Here is a 24,357-nt window from a genome sequence, read left to right on the forward strand (position 1 = left end):
TATATTGTGTTAATACTTTATGTGACTACATTTCCCATGATGCACTTGATACTGTGCTTCCGGATGTTCCGGTGTTATGGAAGTAATGTTTGAGAAAGTAAACAGAACAGTTACGCTAAGCTGGTGTGTGTGTCATATTTGCCTGCGTTCCCCGTATACTCTTTAAAGACACAATAGACTTTACATTATATGTACATCTTTCGGAACAAACTAAAAACAAGAAAGAAATGAAAACATGTAATGCTTTGAAAGCACTGGATTTTATGTAAAATGTATCCTTTCTTTTTTTCCCACTAGAAGCTAATGTTAATGTGACATTGTGAATTTGTAAAACCGCTTGTTACAACATTCCTTCTTATGTTCATTCAAGCCCTTGTCTGTTCTAGAAAGGATGCAGCAAAGATATTTAATGCTAATGTATGAGACATAGGCCTACGCTGAGTTTCATTCATTTATGAGGTGCGCTCTCTAGTTAACAAGGAAAGTGAAAGTGAACGCGGCGCGCGGCTCCTCCATCTCACGGTTATTATATTGTCTGCTATATATTTACCGTGTATTTGTTAAATACATGCAAATGGTTGATGAAACATTTATTAAAATAAGATACAATTAAATTTATACAAAACGAAATTCACTTTAAAGAAAGGCTTTTAACAATGCAATGCAAGTGAACGCAGCGCGCTAGCGCCTCAATGTCACGGTTATTATATTGTCTGCTATATTTGCTTTTTATTTATTAAATACATGCAATTGGTTGATTAAATATTTATTAAAATTAAGATACAATTTATACAAAACGAAATTCACTTTAAAGAAATGCTTTCTACAAAGCAAAACTTAATGAAATGGTAAAAAACATGTCTGACGATTTACAAAAACAAAACTAATCTGCACTTTAATGTTAAAAGACGTAAATGTTAATAATTTGGTATACAGTCATGAGAGACTTTAATTTTAATTATTTTATTGCTGTATTTTATTTACATCTAATCGAATAGAGGATTTTACAAAAAAATATGTGCATTTTATATGCTGGAATATGCAGAAATATAAGTTAACAGAAAAAGGACTTTGTTTATTTCGTTAAAATATGGTGGAATGTGCAGAAATTCGTTAAATGTTCAACAATTTTCTTCAAGTCTGAGACTGTTGCATTTAATTTAATTTTTGGTTGATGCAATGTGCATAAAGTTAAAATATTGAAACTAATAAAACAAGTTTTAAAAAAGAGAATGTTTAATTTGATTAAATTTTAGGGGGGCTCCAATAGCTCATAGCCCCGGGGCCCAGTGAGCTCTTAATGCGGCCCTGGGTACCGGTCTGCTCATCTCAAACGATTGGAAATTTAAGAATAAGAAATAAAATACTGCTGCAAAGTTCTCCACTAAATAAAATACTCTCAAACCAATATTGGCCATGACGCTAGCTAGCGAGAGGCTGGGCTAAAGCGAGCGTGCCGTGTAGGCTATGTGGTGATCTTTATTTATGCGATATTTATGTCCGAGCCCGACCCGAGAGTTAAAATCCAATTTTTTTTTCTCATACTAATGACACATGTACGTTTGTTTGTGTCGAAAGCCCGCTTTTAACAGAAAGGCATTCGGAAATGTCCACAGATGAGCGCATCAGCGCTCTTAACACAGGCGCGCTTACACGTGTTGTCACAGCAACATAAACAAATTTCCGCACACAGGAAGACAGATGTTATGGTAATATTTTACATGTATTTGAATCACAAAAACGATTAATCAGATTTAATCAGTGCAACGCGGAGACTTCCAACACTTAATATGTTCGTGTGGAAACTCGGAATTGACGTATGTTCCGCACACAAAACTAGCCTAATTTACGTGAAAGATTGCATTCGGTGCACATGTGCACCGTACCGAAAGTCCTGTACCGAAACGGTCCGGTACGAATACATGTACCGTTACACCCCTAGCAGTTATATATCGTCCCCCAGGTCAGCTTGGCAGTTTCTTAGAGGAGCTTGATGTGCTACTCTCATCCTTCCCAGAGGATGGCACTCCTCTCATAGTCCTTGGAGACTTCAATATCCACCTTGAAAAACCTCAAGCTGCTGATTTCCACACTCTGCTTTCCTCATTCGATCTCAAACGAGTATCGACTGCAGCTACTCACAAATCGGGTAACAAATTGGACCTTATTTACACACGCTACTGCTCCACTGACCATGCTCTTGTCACTCCACTGCACACCTCAGATCACTTCCTCCTCACTCTCAACCTCAATCTGCCTCAGAACACAAGACGCACTCCTCCACAGGTCACCTTTTCGGCGGAACCTACGCTTACTCTCACCCTCTCGCCTATCCTCTTTGGTCTCATCCACACTTCCTCCACCAGACGAGCTCTCAGCACTAGATACTAACAGTGTAACTGATACTCTTTTGTCCACTCTAACATCCAGGGGTGCAGAGAGGAAGTGGTGCAAAGATCAGTGGAGATCATTCTGACCTTGGTCTTTATCAATCCCTCCCATCTTCCTTCTCTGCTAACATATCTACTGCTAAAATGACTTACTATCACAACAAAATTAACAATTCTTCTGACTCTCGCATGCTTTTCAAAACCTTCTCCTCCCTTCTTAACCCCCCTCCTCCTCCTCCTTCATCAACCCAAACAGCTGATGATTTTGCCACATTCTTCATAAACAAAACTACCACCATCAGCGGCCAATTTACCAATCCACAACTTAACACACATTTTACCAGCTAACACACACATTCTACCCTCCTTCTCCTTGCTTTCAGAGACAGAAGTCTCCAAACTCCTCCTTTCCAATCGCCCTACTACCTGTCCGCTTGATCCTATTCCCACTAACCTACTTCAAGCTATTTCTTCCTCTGTTATACCCACACTCACACACATCGTAAACACATCTCTTCACACTGGTACATTTCCCACAGCATTCAAGCAGGCTCGGGTAACCCCAATGCTTAAGTACATATTTACCCACTATTATTACAGATATTTTACAGATATTTTCACAAATTAATATGGAAAACATGTCGATTTTACTGGTTTTCTAAGGCCAAATTAGAACCTGGAATTGATATTTTTCCCGCAGTGCTGAATGAGAAGAGCCATTAATATTATTAATAAACTATTGTTTTCTAAGCGGCTAAAAACATCTCCATCTCCGCTGTTAAGCAGATGCGCTTTTAGAGAGAAATGCTCCTTTCATACGCATTTCATAATCAGAATGTATTAGCTTTCGATTCGAATTTGTTAGTTTTAAAGGGGTCATGACATGGGTTTTTTTATTTTATTATTATGTTCCCTTAGGTGCAAATATAGTATTACTATTGTTTTTTTTTACAAAAAACTTTTAAAATGTAGTGATTTATGACCTTTTCCCACCCTGTTTCTCATCCTCTGATTCAAACAGCCTGTTTTGGGGGGGTTTCCCCTTTAAGAGTTCAGTGTTAACGCCCACTGTTATGATTGGCTAACGTCAGTGCCTATGCATCAATTATTAACGCCCCCAGCCAGAACATTTGCGTATTCAGCGTATTTAAAAAGTAGTTTAAAGTTTTAAACACATTACTTACAGTTTGCGTCGTCGTTGTTGAGCCCAGAATAGTCGGCAAGGACTTATCTTTGAGCAACAGTTTTCTGGCAAAGCCAGCATCATTTTGGGATTTGTTCTCAAAACGGTCATCCTTCAAATGTATCTACAAACGCTTAAACTAACACTGCCGTGACTGAGACGTCCGCAAAAAATAAAGTGCATCCATTTTTCCCTGACGACTGGATCTTTCGCAGCGTATTCAAAGATGTTGTTTGTCCACAGCCAGGAACAGCACATCTGTGGCATCCATTTCCCTGTACACAGACCCACTCGCACTGTCCGTCGACTGAACACTTGTGAGGCGCGCAGCGCGCGGGCGCGACAACGATACGAAATGAGCGTAGTTGCCTTGCGCTTAAAGCTTAACTGTCTTGTGCCTGGAGGCGGTCATATGCAAACGCTGGTACGTCACTTCGTACCGTGACGTCACTTCTTACCATGAATCCAGAACGAGCTGTATTTAGAGCTTGATTAAATAAATGATTCGTTTATAATGGGGAGGACGTCTTAAGCTATGAAACTTGCAGGACGTTTTAATGGTACAAAGACCTCTTATATACTAAAAGATCAAGGGAAATTTGGTTTCTCATGTCATGACCCCTTTAAAGTGGACATTTCAAGCTTTAGCCTACATAGGCTATATTTTGTTTCTGTTCTCGCGCTCCAGTTCACGGAGATCATGAAAGCGCGCCTGATTGTTTAATTTTATTTTACAAAAGCACAACGCTTTCTTGTTATTGTGAGTTTACACAAATACAAGTAGTTGCGAATAATGTATTAATATTTTCTGTATGAAATGATAAGAGTAGGCTATTTTAAGTTGTTTCACTGTTGATAGGAAAATGCAAGTGTTCTCGTCCGCGGCTCCGTGCCATGCAGTCTAACCCGTATTATGAATGACATTTGACGAATTGCTTTGTTCCTTTTTTGGATAAAAGCGTCTCTAAATATGTAGCCTAATAAATGTTATAATAAAATAATAATAATTATTATTATTTGCGTACACGGATCCCAAACACACCGCGTCTTCTAAGTCAGGTGACTGTAAATGCGCAAAAACTGTTTCCATTGCAGTTTTGCTAAATATTCCTTTTTGCATAGTTGGTCGCAAGATTTGTGTGCTTTGCAAAGGACAGCTTGGTAAAAAGAAGGACACACCAAATGCCAGGCATGTAATGTTCACTTGTGTCTTCAGTTGAACATTTAGTTCATTTTTTCATTTTTCATTTATATTTTTATTTCATTCTTTTGAAAAAGAAATGAAAAGGAGCAGTAAGAGGATAAACTTATAATATCTGCCCCTTATCAACATAAGTTAAATTACAATTCCAAAGAGGTGCGCTTACATCACACATCTACTTTGCAACACATATACAAAGACATAAATCAAATATCACATTTCCTGCTAAATTGATGCATTATATTTTTCTATTAGTAATGCTTTTACTCTCTTCTTAAAAACAAAAAACGATGTTGAAGTTTTAATTTCACTATTTAGATTGTTCCACAGACTGACACCTTGTATTAAGACACATCTTTCCTTTAATTTTGTTCTAAACTCGGGTTTCTGAAAGACTTCAGTTCCTCTTAAATTGAATTTACTAGCTCTCTTGATGAATCTATTTAGTTCCTCCACATAGAGGAATTACAATAAAACAGATTGAAAAACAAAAAAGATTCAAAGCTCTTTGTTTAGGCTTGCCTCATGATGGGCCATTGGGGGTGTGTCTGTCACACCCTGGGTCTGAATCTCATTAATATTGATGGGCCATCACCACACCCATGGATAATCCTCGGTCTTACAAAAAAAACGGTCTTACAAAGTTTAAATCAATGTATTGTTTTATGTGAACGATTAGGCAGGATGTTTTTCACATCATTTTGAAGCCAGAACTCGAAGCGACAGCATCCATTAGTCAAAAGTCTCCGGAACACATTTAGTATGCGTTTTGTGGTCTATTTCAGCAACTTTCATTTTAATTTTTTTCAATAACCACGCATAAACATTATTCTCTTAAAAATACAAACATGTACATACATGTTGCTCACATATTATGGTAGCCCTGTTTGTGCTATATAGAGTGAATTTACACCTTTGCCATTAACATGTTTATAAATAACAGAAAAAAGCACAAATGTCAGGGCATTTCAAAACATCCCAAGGGGCCCAAAAACACCTTGGTCCCCAGAGGTTAAGGTGAAGGGGGCGGGAAGTATTGAGTGCAAAGGTAAACTAGGAAGAATAAGGAGAGCACGAGAAAGAAGAGCGTGCGATCATCTGGTGTGATATTGTTGTACAAAAAATATAGTGTAAACAACGTTAATGTAGTTAGTGTGTTGTCAAAACGAGAGCAGGAACTTATACTACAGAGACGGGTAATAATTATTTCTCCACAAAATATTCTTGGTTGTGTTTATTCCAGACTCCATTTACTAATACAGCAAATGGACTATTCATGGAGACTGAACATTGTTTATCTTGCTCGGATGGATTGTGTGTTTAGTTGGCGAGTCGTCAGCGCGAGGATTCGTGGCAGTTTCAGATGAGGATGATTCCAGATGACTTATGAGTTAACGTGAGTGCTCGGAATTCCTTTGGCCCTGAGGAAATCGCAGCGATCGTGGGTTTGACGGACATCTAACGTCGGGAGGTGAAACACGCTCTTCTGATTGGATACTGTAAGGTATTTTTGTTTGTTTGCTCCGTGTTGAGTGAAGTGGCCTTTTATTATTTTTTTGACCACAATGTACCCCAGGATCAAAAAGGCCTGCAACGTGAAAATGAAAGACTTTCATATTGAAGGGGAAGGGTGAGCTCATATTGCCGGCTTAGTATTTGGTTGAAGAGTCCTTTGAGAAAGAGAGTTTGGGGATTTAAATTTAAAGTATACCTAAAAAGAAGGGAAACAATAACTTTTTACAAAATGTGAATATGTGAAATGTGAAATTGTTTTTTATTTTTGGATTTATCTGTGAATTGGTGAAATTCCTATTGATTATTTACACAAGTGTTATTTTATTTACATTTATTTCAGTAAATTGTTAATTTACAGTATACTTGAGTGTGTTCAGTTTATTAATTTGTGTTAAAAAGGGATATAAATATATATTGAGACTTCTTTTTTTTGGTAAAACAATTACTCAAATCATAGAAGATACTAAAATACCAATTAATTATTGTTTGGTTGAATTCATTTTAAATAAAAGGGATCCAAGGAGATAAGTAACAAACACAGTTACACTTACACAAAATAAGTTAAAGTGAGTAAATAAGCATACTTAGCTCACAATAGACTTGATAAAAACAAAGTTTATTTATACGAACTCAGAGCGTTCCCTTAGACAATTAAAAAGGAAAGGGTTAAAAGCGCTACATCTCCTTACTATAGGCCTATTTGACAATCATTGCTTTTGCCGGTTGTGACAGCTTTCCGGCAGCGCCGCCGCCACCCTTACATGTTACAAAAACATGATGAAAAACATGAAAAATACCACCCTAAACATAGCCTAACTGCTTAGAAAGAAAACACAGAACAAATAGAGTATCCTTATGCGCATACGTCCATCTCGCGAATGTACAGTCTTCTTCATGCCATCTTCACCCATTAGCCGCTTTAGTTAGTTAGTTAGTTAGTAGTACTTTATTGTTCAGCCTAAGCTGAAAATTTATCTTTGGTCTTGCCATACAATCACAAAACAATTAACAGTACACAACATCCAATAAATACATGTAACAAAACACCACATCCACAATAACAAGATTAAAATATATTCACATTCTTACCTCTTATTCAAAAGACTTACTGCATTTGGTACGAAAGTTTGTTTATATATTGCCTTAATTGCTTTTGGTGTTCTGTAACGACGACGTGATGGTAATAATTCAAAAACATGATTCAAGGGGTGTGTTGTGTCTCTTGTTATACTCAAGGCTTTTCTCTGAACAGCAATTTGGTATAACTGAGCGACTGACTTTTGCTTTAATCCTATAATTTTTCCTGCTACTCTTGTAGTTCTGTCTAATTTAACTTTATTCGCAGAAGTAACTCGTCCAAACCACACAGTTATACTATACTCTAAAACACTTTCAATTAGACCCGTATAAACTCTTTGCAACACAGCTTTACTCACACAAATTTCTTTCAATTTCCTTAGCAAGAATAGCCTTTGATTTGCTTTCTTACCGATAAGAGCCACATTATCAGCGAAGTTCAATTTACAGTCAATCATGATTCCTAAATACTTAAAAGTCTTCACAATTTCAACAGTTTTATCACGTAACATTATTTCTGTTAGAGGCTCTGAATGGTTTAAGATCAGCTCTTTTGTTTTACTTACATTTATCAATAAATAACTTTCTTCACACCATTTTTCTATTTTCAAAACCTGCTCCTCATACTCAAAGTGTACACAGTCTTTCCATAAAAGTGCTGTCACATGTCTGTCCTGTCTTGTGATGCACATGGGTGTTTTGTTGTTTTGGGGCCATGTGCTCTTGTCATTGTCTGGTCCCTCCCCCTTGTTATCTGATTATTGGTTTATTTGTCCCACCTGTCCTGCTCGTTACCCTCCTTTGTTTGTTCCCCTATTTAGTCTCCCTGTGTTTGTACTCCTGTTGCTGGTTCGTTGTCTATGTTCCCTTGTGTTGCTAATTCCTGTTTAATGCCCGTCTCGTTTCCCCCCCCACGGGGAGGTTTTGTTTGTAGTTTTGGTTTTTATTTACTTAATAAATATTCCTTTTTGCTCTTGAATCCTCGCTTCACTTTTTACCATTCCGTGACAGAACGGACCAGCCATTATGAGGATTCAGCAGAGGAAGAACTCACGCCATCCACCGATATCTCCTGTCTCCTGCCCGCAATACGAGCGCATAGTGAAGTTCAGCAATTTAACTTCCCTCCGTCAACAGGGGACCGACGTGAGGGAGTTTGCCCTGAGGTTCAGCGTGGCTGCAGAGGGACTGAGGCTTGGCTCTTAAGGACTTGTTTAGTTACGCCCTTGATGAGCCCATCATCTTCTGGATAATGAGAGCACTGGACCATTTGACGTTTGAGGAATTTGTGAATTCCCTGGATCGTCAGGGTAATCCTCCAGCTAAGGTGGTTGCAGTCTCCCCAGAAGTGACTGTAGAAGCTGTAGTTTCCCCAGAAGTGGCAGTTATTGCTGCAGCTTCTCCAGAGGCAGTTATTCTTACACCACCTCACCCTCGCAAGCGCAGGAGGATGAAGGCTCTTGTTTCTTCCCCTAAATCGGCGGTCTTGGAGGACTCGACTTCGGGGGTGTCAAGTCCGGTGCTCCAGGGGGACCTGACTTCGGTGGTCCCAAGCCCAGTGGTCCAGGAGGATCTGATTTTGGTGGTCCCAGGCCAGGGGGATCTGACTTCGGTGGTCCCAAGCCCAGTAGTCCAGAAGGACCCGACCTCAGGGGTCTCAAATCTGGTGGTCCAGGAAGACCAGACTTCGGCAGTCCCAGGCCCAGTTGTCTTAAAGCAGGCCAGGCTCCCTGTCGCAGTCCCAGTGGTGGCCGAAGAGGCAGTTACACCGCGCTCTCTTAAACGGAGGAGAAGGAGGAAGGTGTCCTCCGTCCCACAGAGCCTGGAAGCCATGCCAAAGCTCTAAGCCCTGCCGGCACCGCCCCAGCACCTAGCCCTGCCGGCGCCGCCCCAGCGCCTAGCCCTGCCGGCACCATTCCAGCGTCTCGCCCTCACGGCGCCACCCCAGTGCCCCAGCGGTTCTGCCGATCCAGAGACTGTTCGCAGCGCGTCTGCCGATCCAGGGTCTTTGGAGAAGATGGCCGCCTTGTCTGTTGCTGTTCCTGAGCCGGTGGTGTCTGTTGCTGTTCCTGAGCCGGTGGTGTCTGTTGCTGTTCCTGAGCCGGTGGTGTCTGTTGCTGTTCCTGAGCCGGTGGTGTCTGTTGCTGTTCCTGAGCCGGTGGTGTCTGTTGCTGTTCTTGTGCCGTGGTGTCTGTTGCTGTTCCTGAGCCGGTGGTGTCTGTTGCTGTTCCTGAGCCGGTGGTGTCTGTTGCTGTTCCTGAGCCGGTGGTGTCTGTTGCTGTTCTTGTGCCGTGGTCGCCCGAGTGGTCGTCTTCGCCCTAGTCGTCTCCACCATGGCCGCCCGAAGGACCTGCCCCGTCCCGGGCCGCCTGCACAGCCGGATCCGCTCTGGCCACCTGAGGGAAGGTCTCCGCCGTGGTCGTCTCCGCCATGGCCACCCGAGTCGTCGTCTCCGCCCTGGCCGCCCGAGGGGTCTTCGCCGCCCTGGCCGCCCGAGGGGTCTTCGCCGCCCTGGCCGCCCGAGGGGTCTTCGCCGCCCTGGCCGCCCGAGGGGTCTTCGCCGCCCTGGCCGCCCGAGGGGTCTTCGCCGCCCTGGCCGCCCGAGGGGTCTTCGCCGCCCTGGCCGCCCGAGGGGTCTTCGCCGCCCTGGCCGCCCGAGGGGTCTTCGCCGCCCTGGCCGCCCGAGGGGTCTTCGCCGCCCTGGCCGCCCGAGGGGTCTTCGCCGCCCTGGCCGCCCGAGGGGTCTTCAGTTTCGCCCTGGCCGCCTGATGAACTGTCCGCTTCGCCCTGGCCTCCCAAGAATAAGCGGTCTGGCCCTCCCGTCCCGCCCTGGTCTGGCCCTCCCGTCCCTCCCTGGTCTGTCCCTCACTGGTCTGTCCCTCCCTGGTCTGTCCCTCCCGTCCTGCCCTGGTCTTATGGAGCGTCTGGTAGTCACATGTCTGTCCTGTCTTGTGATGCACATGGGTGTTTTGTTGTTTTGGGGCCATGTGCTCTTGTCATTGTCTGGTCCCTCCCCTTGTTATCTGATTATTGGTTTATTTGTCCCACCTTTCCTGCTCATTACCCTCCTTTGTTTGTTCCCCTATTTAGTCTCCCTGTGTTTGTAGTCCTGTTGCTGGTTCGTTGTCTATGTTCCCTTGTGTTGCTAATTCCTGTTTAATGCCCGTCTCGTTTGGCCGCGTTTGGTTTGTAGTTTTGGTTTTGCTTTTTATTTACTTAAGAAATATTCCTTTTTGCACTTGAATCCTCGCTTCACTTTTTACCATTCCGTCACAAGTGCAATATCATCTGCATATTTATATAGTTTGTAATTCTCATGCTGCACTCTTATACCACTTGTATAAACAGAAAATAAAAGAGGTGACAGGACGCATCCTTGAGGTGCCCCGTGTTTAAAAATATAATATCTGATTTGAACCCCCGAGCACAAACTTGCTGTGGTCGATTTATTAGAAAATTCTTTATCCAATGAACTATTCCCCCATTCACACCTTGAACCAGGAGACGTTCCAAGAGTAAATGTATCTGCATGGTATTAAAAGCAGAGGGGAAATCAATAAAAAGAACACGCACATAAGCCTTTGCTTGTAAGTGGCTAGCAATTGTATCGACCATGGTGAGCGTTGCATCCTCTGTTTCTCTTTGCGGTCTATATGCAAATTGCAGTACGTCTAATTGTTCTGATATGTATGGCTTTAGATGATAACTAACTACTCTTTCCATGCATTTAGCTAGTATTGAGGTTAGCACCACAGGACGAAAGTCCTCTAGATTTTTTGCTCTCACTTTTTTCGGAAGGGGTCGTATAAATGATAACTTCCATGTATTTGGTACAATCTGTGAGTCTAATAAAAACTGAAATAATTTTGTTAGTGGGTCTGTTAATTCATTTACACATATCTTTAAAACTCTGCCCTTAAGGCCATCTGGACCCGGTGCTTTACAGGGCCTAATACATTTAAGGGACCTTCTAATTTGGTCCCCTGTCAACCGAATGAGTGGCCCCACTGGAATCTTATCACTTATTTCTTCAATCTTATTCCAGTTATCGGCTGCATCATATCTCCCATAAAACAAATTCAAGTCATTAACCCATTTAAAAACATCCGTCCCTACAGCAATATTATTATTTACATTTCTTGAGTCATGCCCCATCATCTTATTCAAGCCTTGCCAAGCACTCCTTGCATCTTGATCTTATTTTTAAAATCATTTTTTTCTTTCTGTATCATAGCTCTCAGTTCCTTCCTTTTAGTTTGAACCCCCTCATGATTATTTTCACGAAATGCCCAATTATTTTCATTAAGGAGTTTCTTTAAATCTTTAGAGAGCCAGGGCTTATTATTTGAGAAGATTTTAACCATTTTAGTGTCAATAATTGTGTCTTCACAAAAGTGAATATAAGAAGTTGTAGCAACATTGACATCTGGTCAGATTGGTGAATCCGTGATTCTCACACACACACCAACATGGCTCACACCAACATGTAATGTGACACCCAAACATTCCTTTCCCAAAGAAACACACACACACACACCAAGAGACCCACGTGTCTTGTACAGAGAAAAAGGACTGCTAAATAGTCACTCTTAAATGTAATAAATAAATCCCTTTTTGTGTTAAGATGTGTGTATAAACCATAGGAAAGCATATATATGTCCAAGTGTAACATTAATCGAACTTTAAATGTCTATACTAATGCATAATAATCAAACGTTGTATTCCTAACCGTAACCTGATGTGTTTCATATCATTTTAAATCTTGAGACCTAACGGAGTTGAATCTCGATAATAGACTGCAATGATATGATTATTACTATATGAATCCTTTTCAGTCGTAGAAATGACTAAACCCAAAGCTCTGTCATAAATCTACACAGCTGCGCTCTTCTTGACAAGACAAAGAAAGTTCCCGCTTTCGAAATGCTGAAGGCTATTGGCTGATCACGCCGAACGAAGGCGTGACCCATACAGTCTTTAAAAAAAGAAAGCCAGAGCTCCTCCTCGCTCTCTTGCTCCCTGCTCTCCCTGCCGTCGTCAGCATGTGAAATCTTCGGATCGACTCCTCTCTGGAGTCCGCCTCCTTTTTATTTCCTTTATAAAGTTTCTTTTGTTTCATTTTCAAATTCTCCTTGGTTCGCCTTCACCTAAGAGTGAACGAATTTAGCGTGAATTATACCTTCAGCCACTTCACTTTCAAGAAGCCTTCAAAACTCCCGCGCCCAGCGCGCCCCGGAGACAGAGCACGCACCCTGTCCGAGAGAACCTCCACGAGAGAACGCGCCTCAGCACGAGAACGCGCGCTCCTCTCAGACCCACACAAAGAACTTTGCAAGTATCAAACTCTAACGAGTTTTAATGTTTTAAGGTTCGATGCATTCTGTTGGCTCTCTCAAGGTTTCTGTGATGTGGTTGTTATATGGTTGGTCACTCGTGACCATTCTCTCTCCCTCTCTCTCTCTCGCACTCAAAACGAGCGCGCGCCCCTCCTCCGAACTTTATCTCTCTCACCTTCTCTCTCTCATCTGTTATTCGTTGTCTTGTATTGTTTACTGTAAATTATGTACATAGATATAATCGGTGTATAACCAATATGTGTAGTCCGTTATATTCTGTAGATTGCATTTATTAAAACAATATATTCAACTGTTTCTGTGAAAGGCTTGTAAAAATACAAACGTCAATGAGGTTCACGATCCGAGCTACCGCGCTCAATATTTACTACATTAAGTAGCTTTAATTTTATAAACACAAGGAAATTAATGTTCAAGGCCAGAAGGTTAATATTTCTTGGAGTTTATAAGAAAGGATAGCTTTATTGAGAAATTAATCACTTAATCTGACGGTTGGTCGCTGGACGAACAACGATTTGATAATTACATTAATTTCCCTTAAGGATTATCTCATAATCGAAGTTAAGTAAGATTATTGATATATGAATGAGGAATTATAATTCGTTGTGATTGATTATTCATATATTCATATAATCCCCTTTCACTTTCGACAATTTAATGTAACTGTAATATGCCAAATATTAATCATATTCATGATTAGTTAGGCTATTAAAATTCCCTATGGATCATTTGAGCTAATTCATACGGACCCTGAGTCCGAAGCATAAGGCATATACTTTACAAAGTAATACAGTTAATTCGTGAGGGTCTCTGCATGAATCAAAAAAGACATCCCAGTTTGTAGTGCAAAAACAGTCCTTTAACATGTCTTCTTTGTCTTTACTCCAGACCTGAATTCTCTTTTCCACTGGTTTATTCCTTCTAACAAGTTGTCTGTATTTTGGCAATAGATGGATAACATTGTGATCCGATCTACCAATCGGTGCTTGACATACTGCCTTGTATGCGTCGTCAATATTGCCATAGCACAAATCCAGTGTGCGTGAGAAACGGATTGGAAAATCAATATATTGTTGCAAGTGTGTTAATGAAAGTGTATTAAAATCCCCTAGTATGAAGACTGGTTGGTCTGCCGACTTTGTTAGGATCCTTGTAAAACACTCTGCAATATGCTCCGCTGCCTCGTTATTATTAGGACCTGGTACATATACTAGGAATATGGTTATTCGACCAAATTCCCGCGGCAGATAAAAGTGTCTAAAAGATACAACCAAAGTCTCATAGTCCGGGGTACAAGTCTGTTCAATTATAGTAGACTGTGATGACCAGTTTTTATCAACATAAATGCAGAGTCCCCCGCCAACAGATTTCCGTGATTTTACCTTGTCTCTGTCGGCTCGTATAGTGGTAATCCCTCGATGTCCACACTATGATCTTCATTTAACCATGTTTCCGTAAAACAAATGAGGTTACTGCTCCAAAATTCCTCCTCTTGTTTAACTTGAAGCGCAACCTCATCCATCTTGTTATTAAGAGATAACTCAGATAACTAATAATGTGCTCAGTCGGTTCAGCACCGACTGAGCACATTCCTCTGTGAGGCGCGCTGTCTGTGTGACCGAATCCAACTCCATACCAAGAAAAGAGATCCTCTGCACAGGGGCGAGTTTGCTCTTCTCCCAGTTGACCTGTAGACCCAACTGGCTGAGGTGCCTGAGCACGAGGTCCCTGTGTTCGCATAACTGCTCTCGAGAGTGTGCTAATATGAGCCAGTCGTCGAGATAGTTGAAGATGCAAACGCCCTGTTCTCTCATGGGAACAAGGGCCCCCTCCGTGACTTTCGTGAAGACACAGGGAGACAGGGACAGTCCGAAGAGCAGGACCTTGTACTGATATGCTCGACCCTCGAACGCAAAGCGCAGAAACGGCCTGTGTCGAGGAAGAATCGAGACATGAAAGTACGCGTCCTTCAGGTCCATCACTGCAAACCAATCTCGGGGACGGATGCATTCGAAAATGCGTTTGTGCGTGAGCATTTTGAACGTTAGCTTGTGAAGACTCTGATTCAAAACTCGCAGGTCCAAGATCGGTTGTAACCCACCTCCTTTCTGGGTACAATGAAGTAGGGACTGTAGTACCCTGACCTCATATCGGCTGGAGGGACCGGCTCTATCGCATCCTTCGCCAGTAGGACTGCGATCTCCGCACGCAAGACATGGGCATCGGCTGATCTCACTGTAGTGGAGTGGATGGCCCGAAACTTGGGGGGACGCCGGGCGAAATGAATCGCATAGCCGAGCCTGATGGTTCGAAAGAGCCAGCGAGACAGACTGTGGACCACTAACCAGGCTCGCAAAGACCGTACAAGCGGGTCCAAAGGGACCGTAGGTGTACCCGGAGCGGGGCAGCGAGGTGGAACACAGGGACGCGACCTGAGAGGCTCTCTTGGGGAGGCGGCCCGTTGCATGGTCTAAGTGTGCTGTGCAACACTTACCTGGTTCCACGAGGCAGGAGGTGCAGGAGGCGGTTGCGTTCTCGAACCACACACTGCTGCTCGCTGGTGACAGAAGAGGCGGATGAGGGTGGTGAGGATTCTCTCCTCCCACTACTCTCCGGACCCTCTTCAGACCCAGATAGAGGAACTGCTCTTTTTTTTTTTTTTTTTGAGAATTTGGGGACAACTGTGACTCCAGTGGTGGAACAGAATTTTGACTCAAAAGATTAGTTTCCCAGCCCTCTACTGGGAGAGAGAGCAGCTCCACCCATCTCCGGGTCACCCGTCTCCAGTGATTGTTGGAGCAGTGTCATCCTCCTGCAGTGGACACAGTAGAGCAGGCTATGCTGGAGTTTTTTCTTTTTTTGCAGGGGATGACACCCTTGGCGACGAGTAGACTGAGGGGCAGCCCACGAGGTACTCTGGTAATACGTCGGGGAAAGCGCTTCAGTCTGCTGCTGACTGTGGAGAACTGCTGGGCCAGTTCTCAACAGTGTCGCTGAAAAGGCTACCTTATGAGATGGGAGCATCGAGAAAGCGTACTTTGACGAGCTCTCACACCTCTACAAGGATAGCCAGGGGCTCTTCTGGACCACAAAGGTGGACATCGTCTGATCGAGGGCCAGCGCTGTGACTTGAACACGGTCAGTCGACAAGCGCAGCTCAACCCTGGCTCAGAACTACCCTCGTGCAATAAGAGTGCCTTGGCCTCGCATGCAGGTTAGAGGTGGCCTGCCAGAGGCACAGCCACCCCACCATCGAGGGTAGTGAGAGAGGTGAAAACTTTATGCAAAATTTGGCACTTTTGGCGTTCCATATTTTGGCACCAATATAGCTCCATACTGCTAAGTTTTCAATGCACGTCCGAGAAGACCCGGGAAAGCATGGCTGTCGGCTCTGAATCTGATTCAGCATAAGCACACACACTATTACAGTGGGAACTTAGCATCATCCTCATTTCCAGAACGAAACAGCCCCTCTCTCCGATGTAGCAATCGACATCTGCCCTCAGCTGGAGCCTTGAATGAAATGCTAGATTCCTCCAAAAAAAAAATAAAAAAAATATGAAGGACCAGCAATCCATCCAGAAGCTGCACAGCTTGTGATGCGCTAGAGAAGGAGGGGCCCTAGGGGGTTGGTTCCCCGAAGGAGAAGCCCTACGCTCTCAGGATCACCCAAGCTATTCTACTGGGGTTGATTACTGACAACCCCAGACATCAGACTCTCCACAATGGGAGCAAGGGCCTTCTCCCATGCTGCACCAAAACTTTGGAACTCTCTTCCCCCTCATATTCGTGCCATAGACTCCATTTCACAGTTCAAAAGCACTCTCAAAACTCATCTTTTCAAGTCAGCCTATAATTTATAAACTTTTTTTTTTTTTGCTAGTTGTTTTTAATTACTTTAAATTTTTGTTGTTGTAAGGTGACCTTGGGTGGTCTGAAAGGCGCCTAAAAATTAAATGTATTATTATTATTATTTTACTGAAGTAAACCTCTCCTGGTGGCCAACAGGGAGGTCGCTACAACGGAGAATAGACATGGGGACCGCGCATCTAGAGTGCCGAGCGAGCGCTGGGTCGCTGGTGTCCCAGAGTGTCGAGCAGACCTGCAGCTGTGCTTTCACACACAAGCAGCGGCTGGCCAACAACAGAGGGGACTCAAGCTTCCCGGAGAAAGCAGAGTCAACCAGCATGCCGACGTGGTCATGTTCCCGTGAAAACATGAACCACCCACGAACACAGTCTCACATGTTTCCCAGGCATGTGAGGTATTAGTTCAGTATTAATTCCCATAATTCAGGTATTAGTACATGCTTATTCATGTACTGTTATTGTAAAGTGTTACCATGTTACTGTAATGCATTACTTTTGTAACGCGTTACTCCCAAGACCTTTGGAGGGTTCCGCGATAACCCCCGTGTCAGGTTGTGCCGATAGATGATGATCAAAAAATGATCAGCATCAGCTATCGGCCTCATCAAGAGGATTTTGACATTTCCAATTAATGTTATTTAATTATTATAATAATTACTACTACTGTACTTTTATTATTAAATAAATATTACAATTAATTTGCCCCGCAAAAATTGTATGGCGCATCAGCTCATAACCAACAAGCTGTGAAGAAAATAAAAGATTAGTTAGATAAGCTTGCTCCTCATTTCAAAACAACTTGTTTAACCCAAAATACTTCTCTTCTCATTTTTTGGGCCTCCTCACTCTCATTCTTCTACTTATGGGCCACAAGAGAATTAAGAAAATAAATTAAGACAGTTATATACCGTTATTAGCACACTGAAGTAGATTTAGCTCTCATCGTCTCTGAGAGAATATGTACCGTTAATGAAGCATCAATGTTTTTACTTTCACTCTCTGTAGTGAATAATTGACTGGGGTTTGAGACTTCTTCACAGGCATAACTCTAGAGCAAAGTTTGCACATTGCTTGTGTGATATCTACTGGCATGCCTTCATGGTTTAAAATGTAAATGTTTCCAATATTGTGCGCCAATTTCCTTTATCAACAATTGCTCACAAAATAATGGACAGAGATTTAGATTTTGCATGCGCAATTTTCCGTGATAAAATCAATTAAATTCTATAATAAATTAGAGTAAATAAACAAGTATGCTAAATCACCCCTCCTTTTGATCTACATTCTCTCCACTACTCAACAGTAAAAACAAAAATTCTGACTCAGCTTGTCATAATTCATTCATATAGGGTTAATGAAATGTCATGTATGATATTCAAGAGAAGAGACTAACTCATTAAAAAAAACGAAACGTCTTCACTTTCAACTGCTTTTATTTCCAGCAAATACTTAACATTGAAGTATTTGTATGAAATTATATTCAACAACTGAGACATAAATTTAAGTTTCACAGACATTTGACAAACAGAAATGAAATGAGTCCCTGAACAAAGGGAGGGTCAAAAATAAAAGTCAGTATCTGGTGTAGCCACTAGCTGCTTTAAGCACTACAGTACATGCATATCCTCATGGACTGCACCAGATTTGCCAGTTCTTGCTGTAAGATGTTATCCCACTCTTCTACCAAGACATTTACAAATTCTCAAACACATCTGTGGAGACATATGGTTACACATGGTATGGTTAGCTGTCCTTTCGGTCTCCCTGTAACACTATCCTAAGCTTCATCTTTGGTATACCTCTGTAAAAACTGTTAGTGTATTAAGGAGTGTTCCACAGGTGCATGTGAATTGTTTATGATTCACTGAACAAGCATGAAAAATATTATTTAAACCTTTTTCAATAAAGATATGTAAAGCTTATTTGGATTTGACAAAATTATCTTTAAAATACAGAATTCTAAAAAAGGGACTTTTGCCAAGTTTAGCGGCAATGAATGGGATGAATTTAGCTGTGAGTTGAATTTTAACGAGTGAAATCAAACCTAGTAATCATTGTGCATTCACAGTTTAACTTTTGCAGAGTTTATCTACGGTGAATGATGTGAATTCAGCTGTGTATGACAATATGATTGTTTTAAATATCTTTTAATCACAGTGAAAAAAAAGTGAAGCAATATAAAGAACATACATTAATTCCCTACCTTTCCAATTCATGTATTTTTCATTTAAAATGTTTATGCTTTCTTGGCTTTTGCAAAGAACACACCAGTGACATCATCTACCCCCACCTTCATATCTGGTGGCAGGTGGTAAATACAAAGCTGCAACAGCTCATATCCACTGGCCTTCAGGCTAGAACAGACCTGAGACTCATCCAGAGGGACCACAGGGATGTACAGCCCTGGAGCACCCATGTAGAAGCTCTCTCCCAGGGCACCAATAAGTAGGAGGTATCCACCTTTTTTAAGCAGGCTGGAGATGTGGCCTAAGGCGTTGGTGAAGGAAAGTAAGTCATGGCTTACACTCTCAAGGCAGAAAGATGACACAAGACAGTCAGCTCCAGAAGGGGGCAAGAAGCCTGGTGATAATGGGCAGGATTGGTGTACATCAAGGGGCAGCACATTAGACACAACTGAGCGAAGACGTGTAGCTTTCTCTGTCCAAGCTGATGAACTAGAGAAAATCAAAAGGTCCAAGACACAATTAGATATTTGCCTTCTTACAGATACTTTTTATGTGGTGTTTGCATCCAATTGATTAAAATTAAAAAAACATTTTTTAAACTGATTTAAAGATTTAATGCTTAAAAAATATGGGGTTCCATTTGTGCCAAAAATAAGTCGACTGTTTTGTGCTTTGTACTACACATTTGTCCTTGTCAACAGTCATTGTCTAGTTGTTCGAAAAAATTTGTATATGTTGATGTGTGTGTTCTCTGTTTATGTCGATCTGTTCTGTCGTCCTTACTGTATTGATCCTCCTTTTTCAGAAAAATGTTTTTGTTGATGTGTATGTTCTTTGTTTATGTCGATTTGTTCTGTTGTCCTGTCATCTTGTTCTGTCTTCCGTACTGTAGTCAGCCATCCTGTTCAGTCGTCTTAACTGTCTTCTTATTTAGTAATCCTAAATGTCGTCTTGTTCAGTCATCTTAAATGTTGTCCTGTTCAGTCCTCTTAAATGTAGTCCTGTTCAGTCATCTTAACTTATGGGGTTCCATTTGTGCCAAAAATAAGTCGACTGTTTTGTGCTTTGTACTACACATTTGTCCTTGTCAACAGTCATTGTCTAGTTGTTCGAAAAAATTTGTATATGTTGATGTGTGTGTTCTCTGTTTATGTCGATCTGTTCTGTCGTCCTTACTGTATTGATCCTCCTTTTTCAGAAAAATGTTTTTGTTGATGTGTATGTTCTTTGTTTATGTCGATTTGTTCTGTTGTCCTGTCATCTTGTTCTGTCTTCCGTACTGTAGTCAGCCATCCTGTTCAGTCGTCTTAACTGTCTTCTTATTTAGTAATCCTAAATGTCGTCTTGTTCAGTCATCTTAAATGTTGTCCTGTTCAGTCCTCTTAAATGTAGTCCTGTTCAGTCATCTTAACTGTCGTCCTGTTCAGTCATCTTAACTGTCGTCCTGTTCAGTCATCTTAACTGTCGTCCTGTTCAGTCGTCTTAACTGTCGTCCTGTTCAGTCATCTTAACTGTCGTCCTGTTCAGTCATCTTAACTGTCGTCCTGTTCAGTCATCTTAACTGTCGTCCTGTTCAGTCATCTTAACTGTCGTCCTGTTCAGTCATCATAACTGTCGTCCTGTTCAGTCATCTTAACTGTCGTCCTGTTCAGTCGTCTTAACTGTCGTCCTGTTCAGTCGTCTTAACTGTCGTCCTGTTCAGTCGTCTTAACTGTCGTCCTGTTCAGTCGTCTTAACTGTCGTCCTGTTCAGTCATCTTAAATGTTGTCTTGTTCAGTCGTCTTAAATGTCGTCCTGTTCAGTCATCTTAACTGTCTTCTTATTTAGTAATCCTAACTGTCGTCCTGTTCAGTCATATTAACTGTCTTCTTATTTAGTAATCCTAACTGTCGTCCTGTTAAATGTTGTCCTGTTCAGTCGTCTTAACTGATCGTCCTGTTCAGTCATCTTAACTGTCGTCCTGTTCAGTCGTCTTAAATGTCGTCCTGTTCAGTCATCTTAACTGTCGTCCTGTATAGTCATCTTAAATGTCGTCCTGTTCAGTCATCATAACTGTCGTCCTGTATAGTCGTCTTAAATGTCGTCCTAAATGTCGTCCTGTTCAGTCATCTTAAATGTCGTCCTGTTCAATCGTCTTAAATGTCGTCCTGTATAGTCGTCTTACGAGGCTGAATCCAGCTTCTTATTCGCAGCTTCTTATTGACGCAATCCGTTCCAACTTAAATGACGCGAACTTCCGCGTTTGCTGGCTTCTTATTGACGCTCAACTTAGGGACCGTGCGGTTTTTATCTTTTTCGCGTTTTTTAACAGAATTGTGTTACTTTTGTGTCTATTTTCAGAATAAAAGAATAATATATATTTTTAATGCAAATAACACTGATATATCAGCGAAAAATTACTGTAAAAATACAGTATTCTTTAATAATTGTACATGTCATCAGCTCAATTTAGGGACCATGTGGTTTTTCTCTTATTTACACTTTTTAGGGACCCTGTTTATATTGTAGGCCTATCTATTTTCAGAAAATAATAATACATTATTTTGAAAAGTAAATAACAAATAATAATAACATAAAATGACTGTAAAAAATATAATGAGGCCTATACATCAATATTTAATTATTGCAAATAACATAATTTTAATGTATTTAAAAATAAATATATTGAATAGGCCTACTTTTTTTAATTTTTTTTTATTATTATTACAAATGAAAATGTGACCAGAGATTATGCTCCAGCTTGGATCCAGCCCCTTATGAAGACTTTACAGACACATTTGAAGAGATGAAACCTACTCCTGCAAGGACTCCAGAACATCAAACATGGATGATTATAAATAAATTATCATTTTATCATTGCTTTAAACTGCACATTAATGTTGCTTAAAATGCATACGTTTGTAAATAGTAATTTGTTCTATCTAATAACTGTTCTGATATCTCATTAAATCCTACTGTGGTTTTGTAACAGAAATCTACATTTATCCTGCATCTGTGCTTGAATATAATCATGCACAATTTCAGATATTTATACTGTAGAATTTTGAAATTATGGACCCATGAAATGGGCCAAAATTACACATTACCCATTGGGGGGATCTATCTCAGCTGCCTTTGAGGGTGCGTTAAAAGTTGCACTGGGGCCTTACGGTCCCTACACACCGGACGCGAATAGCGCGTCAGGCGCTAGTGATTTCAATGTTAAGTCAATGCAAAGACGCGTTACACGCGTTTTACGCACGTAACGCGTCTTTGCATTGACTTAACATTGAAATCACTCGCGCCTGACGCGCTATTCGCGTCCGGTGTGAACGCACCATTACCCATTGTGCTTGACGGTCACATAAACAAATTTAGACATTTTGACTGTAGCATTGTGAAGTTAGTAGAGCTACTACTCTAACGAAATCCAAATGTTAAGCATTTTTTACTGTATAATTATTATTGTATGAATTTTTAAACACATTTCACAATGTAAAATAATCCGCCTATTGCATTTTCTGCACAATTCGCGACGCTGTTTCTCGGCAACCTCATAGGGTGCGTTAAACTGGACATTATCCCATTATAGTAGTGCTACTACTATAACGAAATCCAAATTTACAGCTGTTTTTACTTTAGAATTATTTTTGTATAAATTTTTAAACTTGGCACTTTACACAATGTACAATAATCCGCCTAATGTATTTTCTGCCCATTTCGCGGCGCTGTTTCTCAGCTGCCTCAGAGGGTGCGTTAAATTGGACATGATCCCATTATAGAAGAGCTACTACACTAACGAAACCCAAATTTTAAGCAGTTTTTACTGTGGAATAAATTTTTTATGAAGCTTTAAACTTAGCACTTTACACAGTGCACATTGAGCCTAATGTATTTTCTGCCCATTTCGCGGCGCTGGTTCTCAGCCGCCTCAGAGGGTGCGTTAAATTGGACACTGTCCTATTATAGTAGTGCTACGACTCTAACGAAATCCAAATTTTAAGAAGTTTTTACTGTGGAATTATTTTTTTATGAAGCTTTAAACTTGCCACTTTACACAATGTACAATAATCCACCTATTGCATTTTCTGCCCATTTCACGGCGCTGTTTCTCAGCCGCCTCAGAGGGTGCGTTAAATTGGACATGATCCCATTATAGTAGTACTACTACTCTAACTAAACCCAAATTTTAAGCAGTTTTTACTTTATAATTATTTTTGTATGAATTTTCTTTACTTGACACATTACACAATGTACAATCAGCCTATTGCATTTTCTGCACAATTCGCGACGCTGTTTCTCGGCAACCTCAGAGGGTGCGTTAAATTGGACACCGTCCCATTATAGTAGAGCTATTACTCTAACGAAATCCAAATTTTAAGCAGTTTTTACTGTGGAATAATTTTTTTATGAAGCTTTAAACTTGGCCCTTTACACAATGTACAATAATCCGCCTATTGCATTTTCTGCGCAATTGAATCATTGAATGATGACTGAACAGGACGACAGTTAAGACGACTGAACAGGACGACATTTCAGACGACTGAACAGGACGACAGTTATGATGACTGAACAGGACGACATTTAAGACGACTGAACAGGACGACATTTCAGACGACTGAACAGGACGACATTTCAGACGACTGAACAGGACGACAGTTATGATGACTGAACAGGACGACAGTTAAGACGACTGAACAGGACGACATTTAAGATGACTGAACAGGACGACAGTTATGATGACTGAACAGGACGACAGTTATGATGACTGAACAGGACGACAGTTAAGATGACTGAACAGGACGACAGTTATGATGACTGAACAGGACGACAGTTAAGATGACTGAACAGGACGACAGTTAAGATGACTGAACAGGACGACAGTTAAGATGACTGAACAGGACGACAGTTAAGACGACTGAACAGGACGACATTTAAGAGGACTGAACAGGACAACATTTAAGAGGACTGAACAAGACGACATTTAGGATTACTAAATAAGAAGACAGTTAAGACGACTGAACAGGACGGCTGACTACAGTACGGAAGACAGAACAAGATGACAGGACAACAGAACAAATCGACATAAACAAAGAACATACACATCAACATAAACATTTTTTCTGAAAAAGGAGGATCAATACAGTAAGGACGACAGAACAGATCGACATAAACAGAGAACACACACATCAACATATACTAATTTTTTCGAACAACTAGACAATGACTGTTGACAAGGACAAATGTGTAGTACAAAGCACAAAGCAGTCGACTTATTTTTGGCACAAATGGAACCCCATAAAAAAATCTCCTCAATGCAAATGTTACATCTTTGCTGTATATACTTGCTTTTACTTTGCATTCGCAACCATTTTTACTTTTGTAATATGACGTATTTCTGAATGAAACGCAAAATCAGCCAGTCATCTATGTAATTAAAAATGCGGATGCCCTGGAGTTGCAAAGGAGCCAGTTCTGCATCCATACATTTTGTGTATGTGCAGGGTGACAAGGCAAGGCCAAATGGAAGGACCCGAGGTTGGTAAGCTTTGACCCCAAAAGTAAACCTCAGGAACTTCCTGTGTTGTGGCAGAATTTCTATA

At 41.2% G+C, this 24,357-nt stretch overlaps 2 protein-coding genes across 2 annotated transcripts in view; one reads left to right on the forward strand and one right to left on the reverse strand.

The window, feature by feature from the left end:
- LOC306989040 (uncharacterized protein) overlaps positions 1–24,357 on the forward strand; it is a gene marked incomplete at its 3' end in the record, with an annotated part of 978,518 nt that overhangs the window by 351,182 nt on the left and 602,979 nt on the right. The gene's annotated exons all lie outside the window — the stretch shown is intronic.
- pnmt (phenylethanolamine N-methyltransferase) overlaps positions 18,233–24,357 on the reverse strand; it is a 60,932-nt gene continuing 54,807 nt past the window's right edge. The window contains exon 3 of the mRNA XM_079595612.1: positions 18,233–19,264. Coding sequence (XP_079451738.1) covers positions 18,826–19,264 — 439 coding nt within the window. The 3' untranslated portion in view covers positions 18,233–18,825. The remainder of the gene's footprint in view (positions 19,265–24,357) is intronic.

This window comes from Phoxinus phoxinus (assembly GCF_949152265.1).
Source record: "Phoxinus phoxinus genome assembly, chromosome: 21".
Classification (NCBI taxonomy): Eukaryota; Metazoa; Chordata; class Actinopteri; order Cypriniformes; family Leuciscidae; genus Phoxinus; species Phoxinus phoxinus.